Here is a 22,187-nt window from a genome sequence, read left to right as displayed (position 1 = left end):
TCATTTTTTTAACTGACTCTTACCTAAAAGTTCTGGACTCGTCTCAAAAAAACTGAAGATTAAGGCAATGCATAAAATCAAAATTCCCTCGGTCATGAACTCTAAACTCCTCCAGTCTCAGTATGTGTCTGTGTCTTCTCATGGCCTCTTCCTTACTCCTGCCTCAGAGCAAAGAGTATCTCCTTCTTCATTGTGAGCTAACATCCACTCTTCTGCCCTCAACCAGCTCTTTTCTGACTATTCTTTCAGCCACTTGCTCATTGACTATTACATTTATGTTTTACGCCTTTGGTTTCTAGATTGTCCCCTAGAGTTTATGGTACTGCTCAATCAAGTCCTATTCTAAGCCAGAAAAGTTCTTCACTCCACCCTACTACTCACTCAAACAAGGGATATATATTTTCTATTCCCTTCACTGGTAACCTCATTGAAAGGATGCTCTCTACATACTCCCTCAACTCCTCTTGACCTTCTAACTGGAATCTGGATCTTGCTCCCACCTCTACAATAACTTCTTTCTGAAAAGGCCCCGCTGATTCTGAACTTCAATAGGCTTTCCTTAAAATGTTTTCTTTTGGAAGCATTTGAACACCATTCAACCTCCCTGCTTAAAACACATTTCACCCCTGGCTCCAATTGCATTTTTTCCAGAGAGGTTTTCCTTATTCACTTTATGATTCTTATTGCTATCCCTTCCTTTTCCTTTTCCTTGCTGGCTGCCTCAAGTTCCTAATTCCATGTTTGTGACATGAGTATTATATACAATTAGAATACTGTTTTGTAGATGTGTGTACTTAATAATTATCTTCTTTTGTCCCAATATTTAGTCTTCCCAAGGACCTCTCAGTGGAACTTTCCCCTTCCTATACTCCTTACCTATATAAGCTCTTTCATTGTATGCCTTTAATTGTCCTCTCTGTGAGGCAGAGTCCAAACCCATGTTTTCTTTTTCATTGCCTCTTTATGCATTGTTTGTGTTTTTCTAATTACTTTCTAGATGTTTTCTTAAAAAAGAAAATCCTGTTGGGTCTGCTCAGGGTATACAAAATAGCACTGAACCTGTGCTATCCTTCCATGTATGCTTCTCCTTCAGTGTCCTCTAGTTCCTTCCAGAATCTCAATACGAAAGGATAAAACCCCTTTTAGCAACTTTCTTTTCTGTGCCCCATTCAATCATTTCCCAAATACTTCCTGTTTGTTTGTTTTTTTTTTCCAAAGTATTTCTGACTCTTTGCTCTCTGTTATCATGGTTGCTATCCAATTTTAGTCCTCTTACTTCTAACTCTGTTAAGGTAATCCTCTTGCTTCTGGAGTCTCCTGCTTCCAAAATTCACTCTACAAACCATAGCCAGATAAATCTTTCTAAATCAAAACTCTTCGGAAACTGTTTACGAGATGCTTAAGTATCTATTTTATGAAATAAATTCCAGGGGTGCCTGGATGGTTCCATTGGTTAAGCTTCTGACTACTGATTTCGGCTCTGGTCATGACCTCGGGATTGTGAGATCAAGCCCTATGCTGGATTCAACGCTCATCTTGGATCTGAGAGTCTCTTTCCGTCTCCCACGGTCCCACCCCTCCCCAGCCCCAATTCATGCACTCACTCTCTCTTAAAAAATAGAAATCCCAGCTCCTTATTGTGGCATCAGTGATGTGGTGCCACCCAAAGAGCATCTCCATTCCTTTTTAACTATTTTCCTATATTCAAAGTGTTTAGCTGTTAATAGGAACTTTCCCTCTCTGGTGCACATGTCCATATCCACTTGTCACTTGGATTTCCCTTTGGAAACTTCTGGTGTATGTTCAAACCTGCTCTATTCTTAGGCCAAAGACTATTATTCCATGCAGCCTGCCCTCAGTACAGCTGCTATCCCTCCAATCTGGATATAATCCTCCCCTTCTGCCTCCTTCAATAGCCCTCAGTCTCTTTCTCTCTCAAGGAACTTTGTTACTTTTTTTGAGTATTACATTTATTTCTGCATGTATTTTGCCACCTGTATATATATAGCTAATATATTTGTTTAATATTATTAGACTATTAATAGATACTTGTTAAATAAGTAAAATAAACAAATAAGCATGTATCCCCATGCCCACAAAGCAAACTATTTGTAAGTTAAAATCACCTGCAACTTTATTTCCGAAATTACAAAAAGAATTCTTTCTTCACATCTACTAAACTGATAAGTAACAAAGATGCCTTAGGTCCTTCCAGGATTTTATCATCTAGAAGTTTTGGGGATTGAGCTTGGTATTATTTTAGAATTGAAATGTAGACTATAGGAAAGGATTCCAAAAAGTAAGCATTTGACATGGAAAAACACTGAAGTATTTCACCAGAAGTCGGCAAGGTTAAAGAAATTATGACAGAACACATCTGATTATTCATTAACGCTAAACTGTGATGTCTACATTTTCACCAATAAGATGGTAAGTCAATTATATCACACTAGGATCAACACCAAAGTGTAAAAAGCAGAGATCACAGGAGACTCAAGAGAGGGTAAGTTTACTTTTTAGGAGCACAGACTTGTATCTAAACTGACTGGGGTTAAACTCAACCCCAGTGTGTGTGACCTTTGGTAAGCCACTTAAACTCTGTGTTCCAGCTTAATCTATTATTAACTATCTTCCTGTATTCAAAGTGTTTAGCTCTTAATAGGAACATCTATAAAATGAGGATATATGTATTAATGGATATAACACTATTGGAGTAGTACCAGAACAAAACAAGAACTACACATTTTAAATATTAATTTTAATAAGGAAGAGACAACATTTGTGTTTGGCTGGATTATAATCAGCTTTTTAAAAATTACTTTCAGAATCTAATTAATTTTAATAGAATTGTAGTATTTTAGAACTTTAAAATCCGTATAGATCTGGTCAACCAAATTTAGTTGCAATGTGTTTAAATGACTTGTTCAAGAGCCCCCAGATAGTCAGTAGCCCAATTAAGGAAACAATCTTTCTTTTCTCTTTTTTTCTCTGTTTTCTCTTTTCTCTCTTCTCTCTTTCCTTTCCTTCCCATCTCTTCTCTTTTTTCTTTCCTTCCTTTCTTTCTCCCTCTCCCTACATACCTCTCTCCCTATCTACCAATTAGTCATCTCTCAATGTATCCATATGCACCAAAGAATTTGAAGTAGCTAATTAGAAATACACTTTTTCTGATTTCAAGCCCCAAATATATGCACCGTGTCTTCCTATGAAGACTTGGCAAATAAGGTCTCTGTGGAAAAAAAAATCTAAAGATTTGAGAGACTATAGGTCAGCTTCAAGCTGTGATTTTCAATGATCAAATAACACAACATCTAGCCTGTAAGTATTTAGCTCTGTGTTAATAACATTTCTCATATATATTATAAGCCATAATAAAGAGAAATTATAAACATAAATATTTTATTATTTACACAAATGTGAGGCATAAACAGCTGAAATACTCATATAATCTCAATTTTTTTTAAATTATAAAATATAATTTGGTTAACCATTTTGCAGGCTTAGAAACCAAAGGAAAATTAGATGCTGTGAATTTCTCTCCTTCCCTCCTTATTCTGTCTACTATCCCCAATATAGAAAGCAGAAGAGAGAGAAAGGAAGCAAAAGTGTAACTATAATTTTATTAGAGTGATGAGTAATCAAATGTTGAATGTATTTCAAGGTTTTTAAAGAGAACAGAAATGGGGTTTAGTGAAATACTGCACACCATGATACTCATTTGAACATATACTTGAGTAAGAAGATGCAGCTTTGGTAGAGAAGAAACTGCCACTTTAAGAGCCCACACTGGTTTAAGCTCTAACCAAGGAAACCTGCTCAATCCTTTAGTCTATGGAACACACAAACAGTTTCAAAGCTATTTTTAAAGGATAAGAAAAAGAAAAAAAAAAAAGAAGAGAAAAGTTCTGCTTAAAAAAAATATGGGCAAATGGCTTGCTTTGCTGCCAACGATCCCATTTACCAACAAGTAAGGAATGAAATACTTCAACTTGTGCTTAAAGACCTATATACCAGGAAAGCAAAAGTATTTTTTTCCTTTTTCCTTAATCCCTTTTCATAATCCTCACAACCTGATAAAACCCTAAGCTTCCAAGAGGATGTACAATAATTGGTGCAAATTTTTTATCTTTCCTTTACTTTCATTTTATGTGTAGGAAGAGTCAAAATAAACAATGGGGCCAGATGTTTTTAAATGTTTTCGTTAATACCCTGGTTTTCATCTTATCTCAACAGAGTGCTAGGAAAGTCTTATAAATTATCTTCTAAACTATTAGGAAGTAATATAATATACATGTGCTATTTTCTTGAAAACCTATAGATTCACATACTCCACATAAGGTGCGATTTTTTTCTTTCAAAATGAACGTACATTAGATTTTAACATGAGTTAAAGAAGAATGTTGAACAGTTGGAATATTCTAAAGTTTTTCCTTCAAACTTTTTCCTTCAAAGTCTTTGTTCATCCCATAATTTTGACCCATCCCACAATTTTGCTTTGTGTTTAGTATCTTCTATTGTACAGAAGTGTTTCACAGGATTTGAGATTATCTTTGCTTCTCTCCTCCAATGTAAAATGTATTTTCATTGGCCTGGGAAAAATCTAATAGAGAACATCTGACAGATAAAAATTAAGCAATATATATAGATTTTATTCATTTATTCGAGAGAAAGAGAGAGAGAGTACAAGCAGGAGGAGCAGCAGGCAGAGTGAAAGGGAGAAGCAGACTCCCCACTGAGCAGGGAGCTGGATGCGGGGCTGGATCCCAGGACCCTGAGATCATGGGTCCCTGCTGTCCCTCCAATCTGCGAAAGGCAGATGCTTAACCGACTGAGCCACCCGATGTCCCACCTCTTAGCCTAGGAGCCCCAGCAATATATTCTTAGTTGCTATTAAATTATAGAAAATATTGTGTCTCATTTGTAAAACATTTTACAGAATAAAATAAGTGTGTTTTTTAAAATTATACTTACTAGAGGAACTATAAATTAGAGCCTGATAATTTTGGGGGGGACTCAAACTGGCAAAAGGTATCAACATATTAAAGCAAATTTCATATTTCTTAATTGCACATTATATGCAAAAAAATCAGAAGACAAAATTGGCAAAATTAAGCATAAAAAAACCTCTCAATTGGATTTATAAGAAATAAAAAAGCTGGGGTGCCTGTGTGGCTCAGTCTGCTGAGTGACCAACTCTTGATTTGGGCTCAGATCATGATTTCAGGGTCCTGGGATCGAGCCCCATGTCATTCTTCTGTGCTCAGCAGGGAGTCAGCTTGAGGATTCTCTCTCCTTCTCTCTCTCTCTCTGCCCCACCCTGGCTCTCTCTCAACTCTCACTTTCTCTAAAATAAATAAATAAATCTTAAAAAAATTAAAAAGCTAAGTAAATAATTGACATGCTAGCAGCCATTAAAATTTTTATTTTTTTTAAAAAATTAATGGCTTGAAAAAAAAATATATCAATTTTTAAATTGTGGAGAAATCCGGGGTACCTGCGTGGCTCAGTTGGTTAAGCATCTGCCTTTGGCTCAGGTTGTGATCTTGGGGTCCTGGGATCAAGCCCCAAATTGGGCTCTGTCCTCATTGAGGAGCCTGCTTCTCCCTCTGCCCCTCCCTCTGCTCCTGCTTTCTCTCGGTCTTTTGCTCTCTTTCTCAGATAAATAAATAAAAACAATTATGGAGAAATCTATCTATCTGAAAAGAAACTCTCTGGAAGGAAATATAATGAAATACTAAAAGAGGTGGCTCATTGGTGTTCTGCTTCTTTATACCTTTAGATACTTGTCACATTTATTTAGAAACGCATATATTTGTTACTTACATTTTCAGAAGTAAATTTAAAGTAACTGCTTTCAAATATATTTCTCATTTAACATGTTAACACTTCACAAGTTAAGCAAAACAGGGAATAATATTATTTTTCATAGTTGAGAAGAATGGGTAATTTCCCAATCAAAGGAGCTTGAAATAAAACCTAGATCCTTCAAAGCCAGCCTCAATGCTTCCTCTATGATATCACACTAGAAGGTTATGGGAACTAATATATGTGAACATCTTATGAGTTTTTCACAATAAGGAACAATAATTATAATCTGAGATGTTGTTAATAATGCTTAACTAATTTTATCTTCTTTACAAATTCCTAATTCCAGTTGAGAGAAAAATAAATGTATAATATCAGACAAATGTTAATAAAAAGGGATCTCTAAGTAAGTAAAATGTGTAAGGAATAAAATTCATCATTACATCTATGTTTGATTTATTATGAGAGCAAATATTAGAAGCAAATCTAACACTTTTGTTTTACCTGAGGAAGATACTGAATATGGTATTCCATGTAAGAATGAAAAAAGTCATGTCAAGAATATTATTTTTTTTCCTTTTTTTAAAATATTTTATTTATTTATTTGACAGAGAGAGATCACAAGTAGGCAGAGAGGCAGGCAGAGAGAGAGAGAGGGGTAAGCAGGCTCTCTGCTGAGCAGAGAGCCCGATGTGCGGCTCGATCCCAGGACCCTGAGATCATGACCTGAGCTGAAGGCAGAGGTTTAACCGACTGAGCCACCCAGGCGCCCCTATGTCAAGAATATTATTAATGACTAAACGTAAAAGAGTCCATAAGGCACACAGAAAGAGTAAAGAAAGCTATATAGACTTGATAAATAACTAGTAGGTTTTTTAATAAAGTAACCTGTTTTAATCAATGAAAAATTAAAGTAGAAAGTATTATCTTTATAATTATTTATCAAAGATTACTACAGGGCATAATTAAGAAACTAAAACAATCAATAAGATTAAAGCCAGATTCTTCCAGAAGCACATACCGCTCTAGCAGTTGATGTAGTCTAACTCCTGTGCATCCGCGCTCTGGCCACTTAGGCTCTCCCCACTCCCTCGTCCAGCATACATATGGCAGCACCAGTGAGCCACTTCAGAGCAGAGATAGCCAGATTCATTTTTGTATGAGCAGAACCTAGCACAGGGCTCCACAGTTGGGAGGCATGCACATTTGCATACATAATCCAACTCACTTCAGTAGCCTGAACCATATCACCTCAAAAAAAGATACACACTAGCAAAATGCATAATACACCCCCAACCTAATGAAATGATTTAGGGGATTATCTGCATTACCATATAAGTTATGTTACTGGTTGCCTATTCCATTAGGTCATGGAGATGCGTATTCATGCAGGGCTAATATGTTTCATGAGCTTCCAATTCAATCATTTCCTAGGCAGTAGCCTCTAAGTCAAGGTCACAAATTTAAAAGATTATAGCAAGGCAAATAAAGTCAACATGTGAAGTTGATTAGTTGCAACAAGCTTGACCGGAACAGTTACCGAGAAACATTTCTTTAAGCAAGAATGGTGGCAAATGGGGGCACTCGGGTGGCTCAGTGGGTTAAAGCCTCTGCCTTCGGCTCAGGTCATGATCCCAGGGTCCTGGGACTAAGCCCCACATCAGGCTCTCTGCTCAGTGGGGAGCCTGCTTCCTCCTCTTTCTCTGCCTGTCTCTCTGCCTACTTGTGATCTTTGTCTGTCAAATAAATAAATAAATACATAATCTTTAAAAAAAAAAAAAAAGAATGGTGGCAAATGGACACCGATCCTCAGCCTCAACCTCAGGAACACACAAGAAAAGGGGTTGGGAGACTAAGGTAAACCTTTAGGCCATTTTTGAAGTTTTTTTTTTTAATTTATTCATTTGACAGACCAGAGAGAGAGAGAGAGCACAAGGAGGGGGAGCAGCAGGCAGAGGCAGAGGGAGAAGCAGCCTTCCTGCCGAGCAAGGGAGCCAGATGCAGGGCTTGACCCCAGGACCCTGGAATTATGACCTGAGCTGAAGGCAGATGCTTAACCGACTGAGCCACCCAGGCACCCCTTAGGCTATTTCTAAATGGTAGCTTTTACTCAACCCCACCTGATGGTGCCAAAGTAGGAAAACAAGACCATTATAGCAAGATCTGACTTTTCAAGGATAGGTAAAAATTCATACATTTACTTAGAACATCTCATTTTTATAATGTTGGTAATCTTGCCATTTGCAATGGTGTGGCTGGAATTAGAGGGTATTATGCTAAATGTAATATGTCAATCAGGAGGGACAATTATCATATAATCTCACTGATTTGAGGAATTTGAGAAACAAGTCAGAGGATCATAGGGGAAGGGATGGAAAATGAAACAAGACGAAACCGGAGAGGGAGACAAACCTTAAGAGACTCTTGGTCTCAGGAAACAAACTGAGAGCTGCTGGAGGGGAGGGGGGTGAGGGGGGTGGAGTGGCTGGGTGATGGACATTGGGGAGGGTATGTGCTATGGGGAGTGTTATGAATTGTTTAAGACTGATGAATCACAGACCTGTACCCCTGAAACAAACAATACACTGTATGTTAATAAAAAATTTTTTTTTAATGTTGGTAATTTTTTAAAATGCAAAACACTATGCATGCCAAAAACAAAAAAACAAAAAAACAAAAAAACATATCTACACGGCATGTCTGATACATAAGCTCCTGGTTTATGACCTCTGGTTGAACAATTTGATTACTCTATTGTTGCACATATAATTGAGATATTACTGAAAGTCATGTAATATGACTGCTAAAATGTCGAGAAGAGTTTACTGATTTAAGAAAACTAAATGTTCAAGGTTATGTGTGCTATTATTCCAAACTCATAACTTCACAAATACCAAGTATTTTACAAACTTCACTTGGTATCAAAATGAAAATATCAAAGCCCAGAAGTTGACAATAGAATAATACATATAAACCATTATAAAGTTTAGTTTAAATGGGGTATATCTAAGGTTAAGTCACAAGTTCAAGTTGGTTCTCTATGTATGCAGATGTATGACTGTATTTCTAAATGATGACTAACTAGCCAATTATAGTCACTAGAAAGTTCTGTCATAACTGACATTTTAAATGAGGCATTCTGCTAAAAAAGCTAAAATTTCAACCTCATTTTAATCACTTTAGCTATTCAGAATTCTGTTAATCAAGTAGGGGAAAAAATCATCTTCATCACCTAGAATGATTTATCTGTTTGTACAAATGTGAGAAAAATGATCACGTCTTCGAGTAATAGATTACAAGTACAAAGAAAGTTCACATTACAGCTATGCTGATGAAAATTACCTGCGGGCTGTTACAACACAGGCTGTGAATTAATTAACCTTTTGCCATAAAAATCTGGAACTTCACCTTTTGCCATAAAAATGTGGAACTTCAGCAAAGACTGAGGTTTCTCTCTTTCTCTTGTTCCAGCTCCCTTAGCACTTTATAAAGTGAAATACTGTGACATTACTGAGAAAACAGATATAATATACTTCGATTTTATTGGGTCTTCATGTTACTATAGTAAAAACATGTAAGCTGTGGCTAAAACACAGCAAGCTGGATGTTTCCTTTTTTTTTAAACTAATGAAAGAGGAGAAATAATGGCCAATTTCTATGTAGATCTTTACTTTTGTGTATGAGATCAACAATTTCTTACTGTGAATGTTGGGTAACTCTGAGTTATCTATCTACGTTTTCACTCTTATGAGAAAATAAAGGTAAATAAAGCATGTCTTTTGCCAATATGTTTTAAAAAGTGACATTCTTTCAAACTTCATTCTCAAATGAATAAACACATTATATTTGAGTGTACTGGTCAAGTATCCTTAAAATTCTGACATAGGTTCAGAAGCTGAAAAATCAGCTAACACTAAATGAAACCATGACCTGGGAAAACAGGATTTCTAATAAACAATGGTAATAAAAGTGCCTGTCTTTCCTCAAGTTGTTAAAAGCAATGATCGCTAAGACTTGGTGAATGTGAAGATTATAGCAAGATTTAAAGACCACTAAGTTAGACTTAAACACTGACATAATAACTTCATGTCTTTATGAAACTGTTCAGAGCCACATTTTTTCTTTTTGATGTAGTAATTATCTCCTTAAGAGGGTTAACAATCCCAATTTTAACTGTTTGATAACAGCTATTCTCTTTCATGAGCCAATTTTTAGAGTTAGCTTTATTTTTTTTTAATTTTTATTTATTTATTTGACAGAGAGAGAGATCACAAGTAGACAGAGAGGCAGGCAGAGAGAAGGCAGAAGCAGGACCCCGCCGTGCAGAGAGCTCGATGTGGGGCTCGATCCCAGGACCCCAAGATCATGACCGGAGCTGAAGGCAGAGGCCTAACCCACTGAGCCATCCAGGCACCCCTAGAGTTAGCTTTAATTCATTCATTAGGTAATTAGTCTTGCCAATGGGTAAGTCATTTCTTCAGCAGATTAGGAGACATCCTTGTTTAGATAATGGGTCATATATATTGTTTTATAATGAAACTAAATCATGATTTGCCAACTTCATCTTTAAAGAGCAAATCTAGTGACCCTCCCTCTCAAATATATTGTTAGGAAATCAATTTTTGGTTGCAGGTAAGAAGTACACAATAATATGTTAAAATAAGGAGGTTATCATTTTATGTTAATACAGTGAGTAATTCTTATCTGGACAACTAAAGATACACATGATATTTCTTATTTTGTATTAATAGCAAACATATTTTATGAATCAATACTTCAAATTAAGTAGCTATTTTTACTAATTTAGAACAAAAATAAATCCTTCATAATTGTTAATATATTAGAATTTTCCAAATGGAGCTTTCTTTTTTATCCATAGGGAAGATAGTTCTTTGAGGTTGGAAAATTTAGAGTATCTGACAAAACATTTTTGGTTATTTCAATTTTGAGAATCTCTATTTATAAAGCATATGCATTTAGGTAAGATACATATTTACTGGAAGCATCAAGACTGTCAGATAGAAAATCCACAATAAATATATTCTATGTATCAGAATATACAAAGTTTCCAAAGAAATCTGGCACTTCTGCCAATAGTTAAATTTTTCTGTGCTAATTTAAACTAAATTTAATATTGTCACTGATTCTTAGATTATCATGTAAGCAGTGATAATGCAAATGTGCGTATGAACAAAAAGTAATGCTTTTAAAAGACTTAAAAATGAGAGCACAGATTTACAATACTCCTTAATTATTATAGAAACACACATACTATCTGTTGGAAGATATGCACTACATACCTGACAGGTAATGTTCTATCTCCTTTCCTCCTATCCATTTCTCTTTGGGGAACAGGATACCAACGGAAATTCAGTTTCCAGTTAAAACCCCCGTAAGTCATGTCTGACCCAGCCATATATTCAAAGGTATCATCACTAATCACATCAATGATGGGGCATACAACTGTTTTCCTGCAGAAAAAGCAAAACCAGTTTACATATGAATATTAGTTTAAATACTACATTGACTTCTTCAGACTCAGTATAGATGTTAAGCTGAAATTCAATCATTTTGTGACTTTAATACGACTTTATTTTCATTTTATTCTCTTTCTCAATGGAATCATTTCCTTTTACTACATCTTGCTTATAGTCTCTACTTCATTCTATCATTTATTATCTGATCAAATATGCTAATTGGTCTTTAAGTTGATTTCCAAATGCATTCTAAGTACTAACTCAGCAGGATGATCATGGTCTATTTTTCATAAAACCTCCACCCACAGCATGATTAGTAGCTCTACTTTGATCTTATGTATCATTTTAGCTAGAGCTCACTGAAAAGAAACAGCACGCAGAAGCAGAGAGTGGATGATGGCAAATTAGACCTGGTATTTTGAATCTCAAAGTGGGAGGTTAGTTTAAAGAGTTCTGAATTTTTTTTCCTGGAGAAAATACCTACTATAGAAACAAACAAGTAAAAATCAACAAACAGAGCAACCATGAAAAATCATAATCATCAGTGTAGGTAAATGTCTCCTCTGAAAGTATTAGGGACATGATGATTTCTAAGTGTGTTGTCCTAGATCTCAGAATTTACCATAACAATATACATATTTTAAAATAGGGAAAGATAAGCAACGTAAGTTTCTGGTGTTTTATCTCATGATCTATTTCTTCTTAAAGACTAGGTGTTGTTGATAGTGGCTTTTTAGGGTAAGAAACTTCCACCAGAAGACTGGGTATTCTTTTAATCCGTGTTGTGCTTCCCCCAATCTTCCTCTATTCCTGGCTTATACGTTTTATTACAGGATCAGTCTGTCATCTCTACAGTGAATGTTCAGGTCTACTCAAGTTTGCATTGCTTGTAGTCAATTCCAAAGAGCAGAGCTTATTTTTCATATTTTGTAGGGGGTAAATACAAGTATGCTTTTGAATCACCCATAAGTATGGGAAGCAAATAAATGTTGTCCATAATTTATTCTGGTTTTGTAACACCAGTTATCACAAATGCTCATTTTCAACTAACTCTTCTACTCCACACAATTAGTCGAAGTCTCTAGTTCTCTGAAATCAATAGGATTCATCCAGCCTTGGAAAAGTTTCTTGGTAATTCTCATCCTTACAAAATCAGTATTTTTCTCTCCTTCTTCATTAAATTTAATGGCTTAATTTGTAAGGAGGCAAAATTAGTTCTAATAACCTCGAATAGGACTTTATTATCTACTTACGGCAACTTTTGAACGTATAAGCAGGACAAGACATTAGAATTCATTACATGCAAATACAATATAAACGTAAGGTTAGATTAAAAAATAAATGGTCTATGCATGATGATATTAAACAACATTATATTAAAAATTCAGTAAGTTGAATATGAAGCACATGTTTAAAAGAGCAGCATAATGTAGGAAAAGTTGCCAGGAAATGCATTTAAGATGTTCTAAGTTCATTTTACTTTGCCAGCCTTACCCTCCAGTGCATACTGTACAATACATGGAGTGGAAAAATGTTATTAGCTGTGTACTACACTCAGTTGACTAAAAGGTTCCCACTGCTTTCTTCAACTGCTATGGTTCATTTTACTGACAACCTCCATCTATCTTCCTGGCAAGTACCAAATCCTGCCGTTTACATGATGTAGTTGGACTAGCTCACCCTAAGCAGCCCTTGTCTTGGATGCTTAATTAAAAACTTCAATTCTAGGAAGACCTTTCTGGGGTAGGTGAAATGACTATGCAAATAAGGTGTTATGCTGTTATGCAATGCTTTGTTATTGTATCAGGGCATTCAACACAGTTGTCTTCATTAGTACTTAGGAATTAGGAATCATTTATCATCAGTGTGTACAAATATCTGCAAGAAAAATTGTACTTGATAGCATCATTATCAGATGGAATTTCAGCTAAGTGTGAGGGTTCTTAATTCCTATAAAGTACTATTCAATTTTTTCAGATTTCACAATTTGTGTATACAAACTGGCATCATTGTTTAAATAGTTAAAATTCTGATAGTTGTGCTCTGTTTTTGGTTTTTGTTTTTTTTTGTAACCATGATTTCATTCCAGTGGAATGTGTGAGTGTGTGTCTTCATTTTCAAGATCCTCTCGGTGGTTTTGAACCAGATTTTGAAAAAGGGCAGTGACCTAGTAGAGAAAAGACTGGTCTGGGAATGGGAAGAAGTAAATTGTTGTTCCCAAGACTTCCAGTAACTGGGACAAGCTACTTAATTCTTTGTTCCTCCCTAGTACTAGTACAGACGAGAACACCCATGTTACCTTCCTCACAGGGTGGTTGTGGGGACACAATGAGGTGCTTTGAAATTTTATAAAACATGACACTATTTCAAATTGGACTCATTTCTATCACCTACAAAATGAATATTCAACACATTTTTATTGTTTGAATTGCTCAACTGTTTCTTAAACAAATATTAATACTCAGCATGAATCAGCCTATATTAAATGGGGGAGGGATGCTTTTTAAAAGCTAGATAATAAACTTCTAAAAATAGCAATTTATAAGGAAGTTTTGACGGGTACCTGGAACTGTCCTAACAGGTTCAGTCAAAACCCAGGCAGACATAACACATGAATTCTTACCTGTCTTCTTTTATTCTTGCCAGCAAAGGCTCCAGCCATCCTAAGGTGCATTCACAATGTGCATCGAGAAAAGTTATGACCTGCCCTTTTGAAGCAGCTGCTCCTCGAAGGCGGGCACGTATTAACCCAGAGCGCTCTTCCATTCTAATAATTTTTACCGGCACCTCTAAATTTTTCACATAATTCTCTAATGTCAACTTGAGAAAATCTGTAATGTGCAATAAGAATTTATAAAGTTTTGAAACTATATGAAGACACAGCAGAGCTACTACTGCCCAGAAGGAATTCAACACACAGAAATGGAAGCCAACTCCCATCATTTTTTTGCACTAGGTGAAATAAATACAGAGAGATCTTATCAGTAAATTAATGTATATTTCACAATAACTCTATCAGTTGACTGGCAAAGATAAGGACATTAATATATCGGACTTTAATTTAGAAATTAGGCCATAAGAGTAAATGGAGACTTCTTAATTGCAAATTATTTTGCTTTTACCTGCACATACACACACAAAAGACAGAAGTACACAAAGTCGTATTAATGCTCAATCATGTGATCATTTAAGTTGGGAAAAAAATAAAAACTTTTGAACATCACTTTGTCTGATTTCTTAGGTTAGTATGGACCAAATGGAATCATGAGAGAAACTGAAAGAATTAGTCGCAGACTCCTGGAATTGGCACTGGCTAGGTATATTGTTGAAATTTGATAGGTGATTTCAGGGCTGGTAGGATTTTAAGGAAAATACAGATCATTACCCAGCTATCTTTCAACCATAATGAAGTTTTCTGATTAAAAAAATATATAGGGGGAAGAATATTTATACCTCTTTCACTGGCATCATCTACCAAGACGACCTCAGAGAGCAGATAACGTGGGGAACGATTTATAACACTGTAAACAGTTCTAAGGAGAGTACTCCAAGCTTCATTGTGAAACACAATGACTACACTTGTGTTTGGAAGTTCATCAGGGTAGACCTTTGTCTTGCACCTGGAAAAGAAAGAAGAGAGGCAAGCTTATAAATTCATTTTTCATTCTGATTATTGTAATAAAAATATTCACGATAACACTTTAGATTTAACTGCCCCTTACTAAGGAAATACGTTAGGATTATCTAAAATAATTTTCCTTTTTGTAAATGTGAGTAATTACTTGGCATTTTGAAAATTAAAGATGCATAATTGTTAGTATTTTATTCTAATTCCTGTAGGGAACAAGCAGAATGATTTCCACAAGTCTAAGGAAGCTAAAATAACATTCTGACACTATCAACAGAAGACCACAGTACAACAGGGACATATGAATTCATTTAGTGGATATAATTTTATTCCTTGTTCAGAAAAAATACTTATTGTATAACTCAAAAAGTCATAAGAACATGAAAAAACATGCTCACAGAGTTCTGAAGCATATAAAGCTGATATTATTTTTCTATTCTAAAATCTAGTCATGTGTTTTCCATTCTGTTTGAGAATGCTATAAACCATGTCTACTTTGAAGGAAACACTGAGGGGCTAGGATTTACTTTGCAGATTCTCAGTTAGTACTACATAATCAAAATTGGAGATCAGGTAAGGGAACAGGCTACTAGCACTTCCCAAACTTTGGCGTGCACAGGAATCGCCTAGAGATTTCTTAAAATGCAGATTCAGATTCAGTCAGTCTGGGGTATACCCCAAGATTATGCATTTTTGAAAAAAAGCTTGCTTCCAGGTGATACAAATGCTACCAGTCACACAGAGCACACCATAATCTTTTTTTAACTCTATTTATTTGAGAGAGAGAGAGAGAGACAGAGAGAGAAAGAGTACAGAAGGAGGAGAGGCAGAGAGGGAGGGACAAGCAAGCTCCCAGCTGAGCAGGAAGCCCAGTGCAGAACTGGATCCCAGAACCCTGGGATCATGATCTGAGGCAAACACAGATGCTTAGACCAACTGAGCCACCCAGGTGCTCCCAGACCACACCATAATTCTCATCACTTTTAGAACTTGCTGTTTTGAGAAAAAAAATTTTTTTAAATTTTGCTTATAAATCCAAAGAAGCCCAAATTTTACTTTTCAAGAAATAAATCTAAAAACGTACATTTGGATAAATAGTATGTGTAGTGCTCTAGGTGATCACCCTCACTTTAACATGTAGCTGGTCCTCACCCCGCATCAACGTGTCAACATTCAGACATTTAACTCATGTAATTATAAAATTTTAGAAAAAAAAAAATCTCTGGGTATCTGGAACAGGAGCAGAGTTTATTCACCTTAGGTTATAGTTTCATGGGAAATATTCTTAAGAGCTAGAGAATTAAAATTGTCCCCAAAATAAAATGAACTAGATACTTCCTGCCACTCATGAATGATCTCAGACACGACACAAAATAAACATTGTTAAAATTAGCCTTCTTCACAGGCAAGTTAAAAAAAAATCAATAAAATGTGGGACATAATGGCATATAATTAAACAAATACTGATTGTATGACTTTTGAGATGTTAATCATCCTTTAAAACAGTCTGAAATTTCATCTACTCAGTGAAGTCTTCTGTAGTGTAGCCAGATAAGAAGGAACTATACCTGAACTATGACATTTTCTCTGCATATATTTATGTGAAAAGCATTCATTAATCATCCAATCTATAGAATATATCGTGTATACAGAAAAATCAAAATGTAGTGGGAAAAAGTACTTTGATTCATAGTCATCTTTTCCCATTCTGGTGGCAAGATTCCAATGTTTTCTATATGCCTCATCAGCACGTGACTTGGGCATCCCAGCAGCTTATCACTAAATGAACTCAGAAAGCCATCTTGGTAACTTTAAAAATGTCCTCACCATGATCTTCCTCAAACCTCCATTCTTCTGCCCAACAAAACAGCAAGCTGAGCAAACAGTGTGTTAAAGACCATCATGATCAGCATCAATAAAGAAGTAAATCTGGAAAATCAGGCTGAAAGCAGACCAACAGTCCACAAAGGTTGGTTTAACCCAAGGACAGCAGTCTCTAATGGCTACCCAGTATCACTTGAAAAAAAATAATTCAAGTTAAATTTTTTGGTATGTTATTATGCATGTACATTGTATTTTTTTGTATTCTAAATGCCAACAAAGAAAAAAATGAATGAGATATTTAGATGAACGTTTTAAAATACCAAACTAAAAGCAGATATTCAAATCCAGCTACTTAAAATATTTCTATCCTGCTTTGTTTTTGTGGTTGGAAAAATCTAATCACAAATGTTAATTTTATATTCAATGTATGTGACAAAGTTATAATGAACTAATTTACTATTAATGCAACTATTATGTTTAGAAAAAATTTCCACTATGTCATTATTTAATGTAGCATACAAATAAAATGTGGCTAATATTTTAATTAATTCTTCCCCTTCTTATTATTATTATGTAAATAATTATTTAGCAAAGAAAACTTTGTATGATAATAAAATAATTTCTAGAATAATTCTTAAGCTATGCAAATTAATTATTTTCAATGTCAGTTTGTCCTGTTATCTCAAGGGGCTCCTGAACAGGAGTTATTTCCATGGTTTCTAATGGGGTTGTGATATACTGTTCTATTACCATTTTCTGTATTTCACCACATCTATTGTTTGACCTATCGTAAGATACATGGTCATTTTAAGTGTTGCTAGGAGAGAAAAAAAATGTCAAATAAACCATAGCATATGCTTTCTTATCACTAGAATCCATTTAATACCTAAATAGAGCTTACAGAACAAGCTTTTAAAATTATTTGGACATAGATTTCTATCAATATTGTCATGCTTGCTTATGAATCAGTCACACCAGCTTTTTGTACTTTGAAGTTTCTTTCATCTTTTCTAAGGGGCTTTCTCCAGCTTTATGTTGCACTGCTTAACATATTAGAGGCATACATTAATGTGTATGTACATTAATCACAGTAACAAAATATAAAACACCTTCATCTTCTTGTGGGTATCTTCCTTGGAACTATAAAGTTATGCTTTTCAAATTTTAAGGTGCAAAGAAATTACATGGGCATCTTGATAAAATGCAGATTCTGCTTTAGTAAATTTGGGGTGAGCCCAAGACACTGCATTTTTTTAAGGGGGCACAAAGGGAGAGAGAGGGAATCTTAAGCGGTCTCCACACCCAGTGTGGTGCCCAATAGGGCTCCACCTCACAACCCTGAGATCATGACCTGAGCTGAAATCAAGAATCAGATGCTTAGGCAACTTAGCCACTGAGGCAAGACACCCCAAGATTCTGCATTTCTAATGAGATCCCTGGTGATACTGTCGCCTGGTTAACATGATAAGGGAAAAGGCTATATAAATCAGTCAGCTGTTGATTAACAAGAAAATACAGAGTTGTGGTCATTGCTCCGACAATAAATATTTGCTTTGTCTTATGAAATTTAATACTTGTCACCATTTCCTTGCCTTTCTTTTCACACAATAACTTTTGTTCTAATACTGAATCAGACTACAGCTTTTCTGAAGGAAAGCTGAATGACAATTAAACTCTGCACCTGTGGTTTAAAGATTTTATTTATTTATTTATTTATTTATTTATTTGACAGAGAGAGAGATCACAAGTAGGCAGACAGGCAGGCAGAGAGAGAGGAAGGGAAGCAGGCTCCCTGCTGAGCAGAGAGACGGATGTGGGACTCGATCCCAGGACCCTGAGATCATGACCTGAGCCGAAGGCAGCGGCTTAACCCACTGAGCCACCAGGGCACCCTGCACCTGTGGTTTAAACACTGGTTAATAACTTAGGTGAAGCATGACTATGTGAACAGTCATGACCACATTCATACAAGCTTGAGAAATCGCTCTTTATAACAACTGCTAGCTGGTTGACAATGATCGTAACTAACCACTGCCCCTCATCCTGATTTCAGACACAGAAAACTAAAAGGGTGCATTTTACAACAGGTGAATAGAACAATTTTTTGTTTAGCCAAGAAAAAGTATTTACAGGGCTATTTAGTTTTAGTTTAGTTTAGGGTTTTGTTTTTTTTTTTAAAGAACTTTAGGTATCTAAGCTGTCAGAGTTTCAACTCACTGCTTTTTCAAGACATAATTAAAAACAAAACAAAAACAAGAGACCTATATGATGGAGGGAGGTACGTACTTAAATGGATTGGACCTCTCTAATAACCTCTTCTCCTAATACAAGGCAAACAACTTCTTTGTGATATTGTAAGAATTATTTCACCACTGGCCACCTCAGCTTTTACATCTTTTATGTAAGATTAAAGTAGGTAACTTGAAATGTGTAGGAGACATTGCTTGGGCTACACTGCAGAATTAAGCTCAGAATCTCCAAATGGTGGACTTGGAAACAGCTGTCAAAGTTAACTAATTAAAATCTTCATTTTACAGAATGCAAGTCTCAAGTCACAGAACTGGTTCAGTATTCTGCATAATAAAGTAATAATATATTTTATTCTTTAATAATATTAGTTAACAATAAAGATTTATGCCCCACATTATATGCTACATCAAATGTTTTACGTGGTATTATTGGTGTCCGGAATATTAGAAAAAAATCTGAACTTAAAAACTATGCCTTAATCTTATACTCAAACATATATCTTTAAAACAGAGAATCCCCTAGAATCATTTGATTAAAAAAAAGCACAGAGAACAGCTTTCATTGAAATTATGTGCATATAGACCAAATACTCTTTTAGCAATCTGTCCTGTGAAGATATTAGTTTCCTTTTATGTAATAATCTAAATGGAATTGGCAAAAGTTGACATTACTGTGGGAACACAATGTATATGTAATTAACTGTGAGAGCAAAAGTGGCAGACTGCAATAGCAATTTTCATCAGTTTGAAAGGAATATCTGATGCCCACTACTCAAATTAAGTTCCTGATAACCGGTATTCTAGTAAAAATCACACCTTCATTATAGCAACATTTCATATTTACACTATATTATGACATGCTAAATCTGTTAATACTTGAAAGGAAGTGAAAGTTTATTTCTTTTTAATTCTGTAATAATATATCTATGGCTTTTAAACTTGGTCGCACACTGGAATAATCCCATGAGCTGGAAACAAATACTGATGCATGGGTCTCAACCACAGAGATTCTGATTTAGGTGTCCAGGGTGTGGCCAGATGCAATGGGATTTCAAAAAAAATCTCCCTTGGGGATCTCAGTGTGCAGCCAAAGCTGAAAAAGTTTGTCTAAAATTATTTATCAGAAACACTGATTTTATTTATTTTTAAAATATTTTATTGATTTATTTGCCAGAGAGAGAGAGATCACAAGTAGGGAGAGAAGCAGGCAGAGAGAGAGCGGGAAGCAGGATCCCTGCTGAGCAGAGAGCCCGATGTGGGGCTCGATCCCAGGACCCTGAGATCATGACCTGAGCCAAAGGCAGAGGCTTAACCCACTGAGCCACCCAGGTGCCTAGAAACACTGATTTTAAATATGCACGTGTGTGTGTGTGTGTGTGTGTGTGTGTACACATATCAGTATAGATATAATCTTTTTGCTTGCATCAACATTTTAAAATAAGATGCTTAAGGTTAATACATCTCTTTTTTGCAGTTATATCAGATGAAATTAATAAAGCCCTTTTTCCTGTAATTGTCAGCACTGGAGTCAGAAAGTCTTGTCCACTCCATTTACAATCTTTTCTATCATCTGAATATACACTAATGTTGGCCCAGTCTTCTGTGTATCAGCTGTTGATTTATAAATATATGAGAAATAAATCTAGCTGCTCTTATTTAGAGAGTGTATAGGGATAGAATTGTATTTCCAATGTCTGGAACATGGAAAAATGGTGAGACAGCATACCTATTTACCATCTTTCCCCTTGGCTATGCATACATTATAGGGACATAGACTGTTACAATTTGATTTTATCCTTTTCAAAACCATATTGATGTTTTCAGATAAGTTACTGAACATAATATGCCACATCAAAGAAAGAAAAATTGACTATAAGATGAGAATGTGAAATCACAAAGGATCCATAATTACACAGTGGTTTAGTTAGACACAATCCATTTAGGACTACAAAGGCTGTCAACATTGTAGTTTGCATGACTTGTTGAATTGCTGCTCAGTGAATCAGTGGTTACCTTTTACTGCCTCAATCAAGAAGATTAATAATAGTAATTAAAAATAAAGACAATACAAGTCCTCTATATACTTCTTATTTTTAAAAGCTATGGGAATTGCCTTGAACCTTGCAGAATTATGTGTGGTTTCTTTGTTTCCCAATCATTAAAATTCATATTCACAGAGGGAATTTTCATCTTTTGCCAATGCATCCATGCAAAGAAAACTTGGGCAACAGCAAAGTGATTCTTTCATAATAACTGAACAGCTTGGGGCCTCAAGTAAAATGAAGCACTTAATTTTGCATGGGTTACTATATGTTGATTTCACTTCCAAGAGTGAGTTACTACAAGTCATAATTATTGACTAATGTTTTTAAAGTTCCTATGTCCCAAGCACCTTTGTGTTAATATCCAGTTGGACATTGTACACATTCTTGGCCTATTTGCTATCAGATCCACTCCTTGAACCTTCTGTTCTCTTCTTAAGTGTTGGGATGGGTGGAATAATAAGGCTACTGGGAAAGAAGCATTTCCAAAATCCCTTGCTTGTTGGCTTCTGTTTGAAATACATCACTAGGATCTCAGGTGGGAGAGTGCCATGCTGTAGGAAACAGGAACAGAAAGCCAGGGAATTTCTTTCTACATCCCCCACTAATCTCAGAGAAGACCACTCAGCCCCCTTCCTTAGCCTTGTACCTGATGAATGCCTCAATCTTTCTGAACATATTATGCTTTTTTATAACATAGCTATCTAATTCAATAGATTAGGGGATTCTTCAAAGGAAGAAGGAAGGTTAATATTATTTATCTCTGCCTTTCCAGAATTTAGTATTCTGCATATCACAAAATACATTTAATAAGGGGCTGATGCATGAAAACTTCACAATAAGGCAGGCTTTTGTATGAATTATCAGATAGACTTCTTGCTCATAGCTCTGCATTGTCATAGTCTGAACTAGAGGTACAGAAATACCAGTTATCTACCCTTTTTTTTTTTTTGCGAGGGCTATCTTCAGTTGGTTTTGTTTTTCCAGCTTCTAGAGCCAGGGCAAATAAATGAGCTAAGGATAGGGAAGGGAAAGAGTATAAGAAAACTGGGCTGCAAGTCCTTGTGCTATAACACAGTTCTCTCGAACATAGGAACATCATTCCTATTTGGCATATTGGAGCAAGCTCTGTTCCTGGAAATCTATGTTTGCCTCCCCCTTC

At 35.6% G+C, this 22,187-nt stretch overlaps 1 protein-coding gene across 11 annotated transcripts in view; it reads right to left on the bottom strand.

The window, feature by feature from the left end:
• GALNT13 (polypeptide N-acetylgalactosaminyltransferase 13) overlaps positions 1-22,187 on the bottom strand; it is a 549,504-nt gene that overhangs the window by 184,286 nt on the left and 343,031 nt on the right. For all 11 annotated transcript variants that reach the window (XM_047721767.1, XM_047721766.1, XM_047721773.1 and 8 more), the window contains 3 exons: positions 14,736-14,902; positions 13,906-14,113; positions 11,106-11,276 (listed from right to left, as the gene is read on the bottom strand). In XM_047721767.1, coding sequence (XP_047577723.1) covers positions 11,106-11,276; positions 13,906-14,113; positions 14,736-14,902 — 546 coding nt within the window. The remainder of the gene's footprint in view (positions 1-11,105; positions 11,277-13,905; positions 14,114-14,735; positions 14,903-22,187) is intronic.

The sequence above is a fragment of the Lutra lutra genome, chromosome 3 (assembly GCF_902655055.1).
Source record: "Lutra lutra chromosome 3, mLutLut1.2, whole genome shotgun sequence".
Lineage (NCBI taxonomy): Eukaryota > Metazoa > Chordata > Mammalia > Carnivora > Mustelidae > Lutra > Lutra lutra.
The sequence above is the reverse complement of the archived record's forward strand: the minus strand, read 5'-3'. Positions and strand labels throughout refer to the sequence as shown.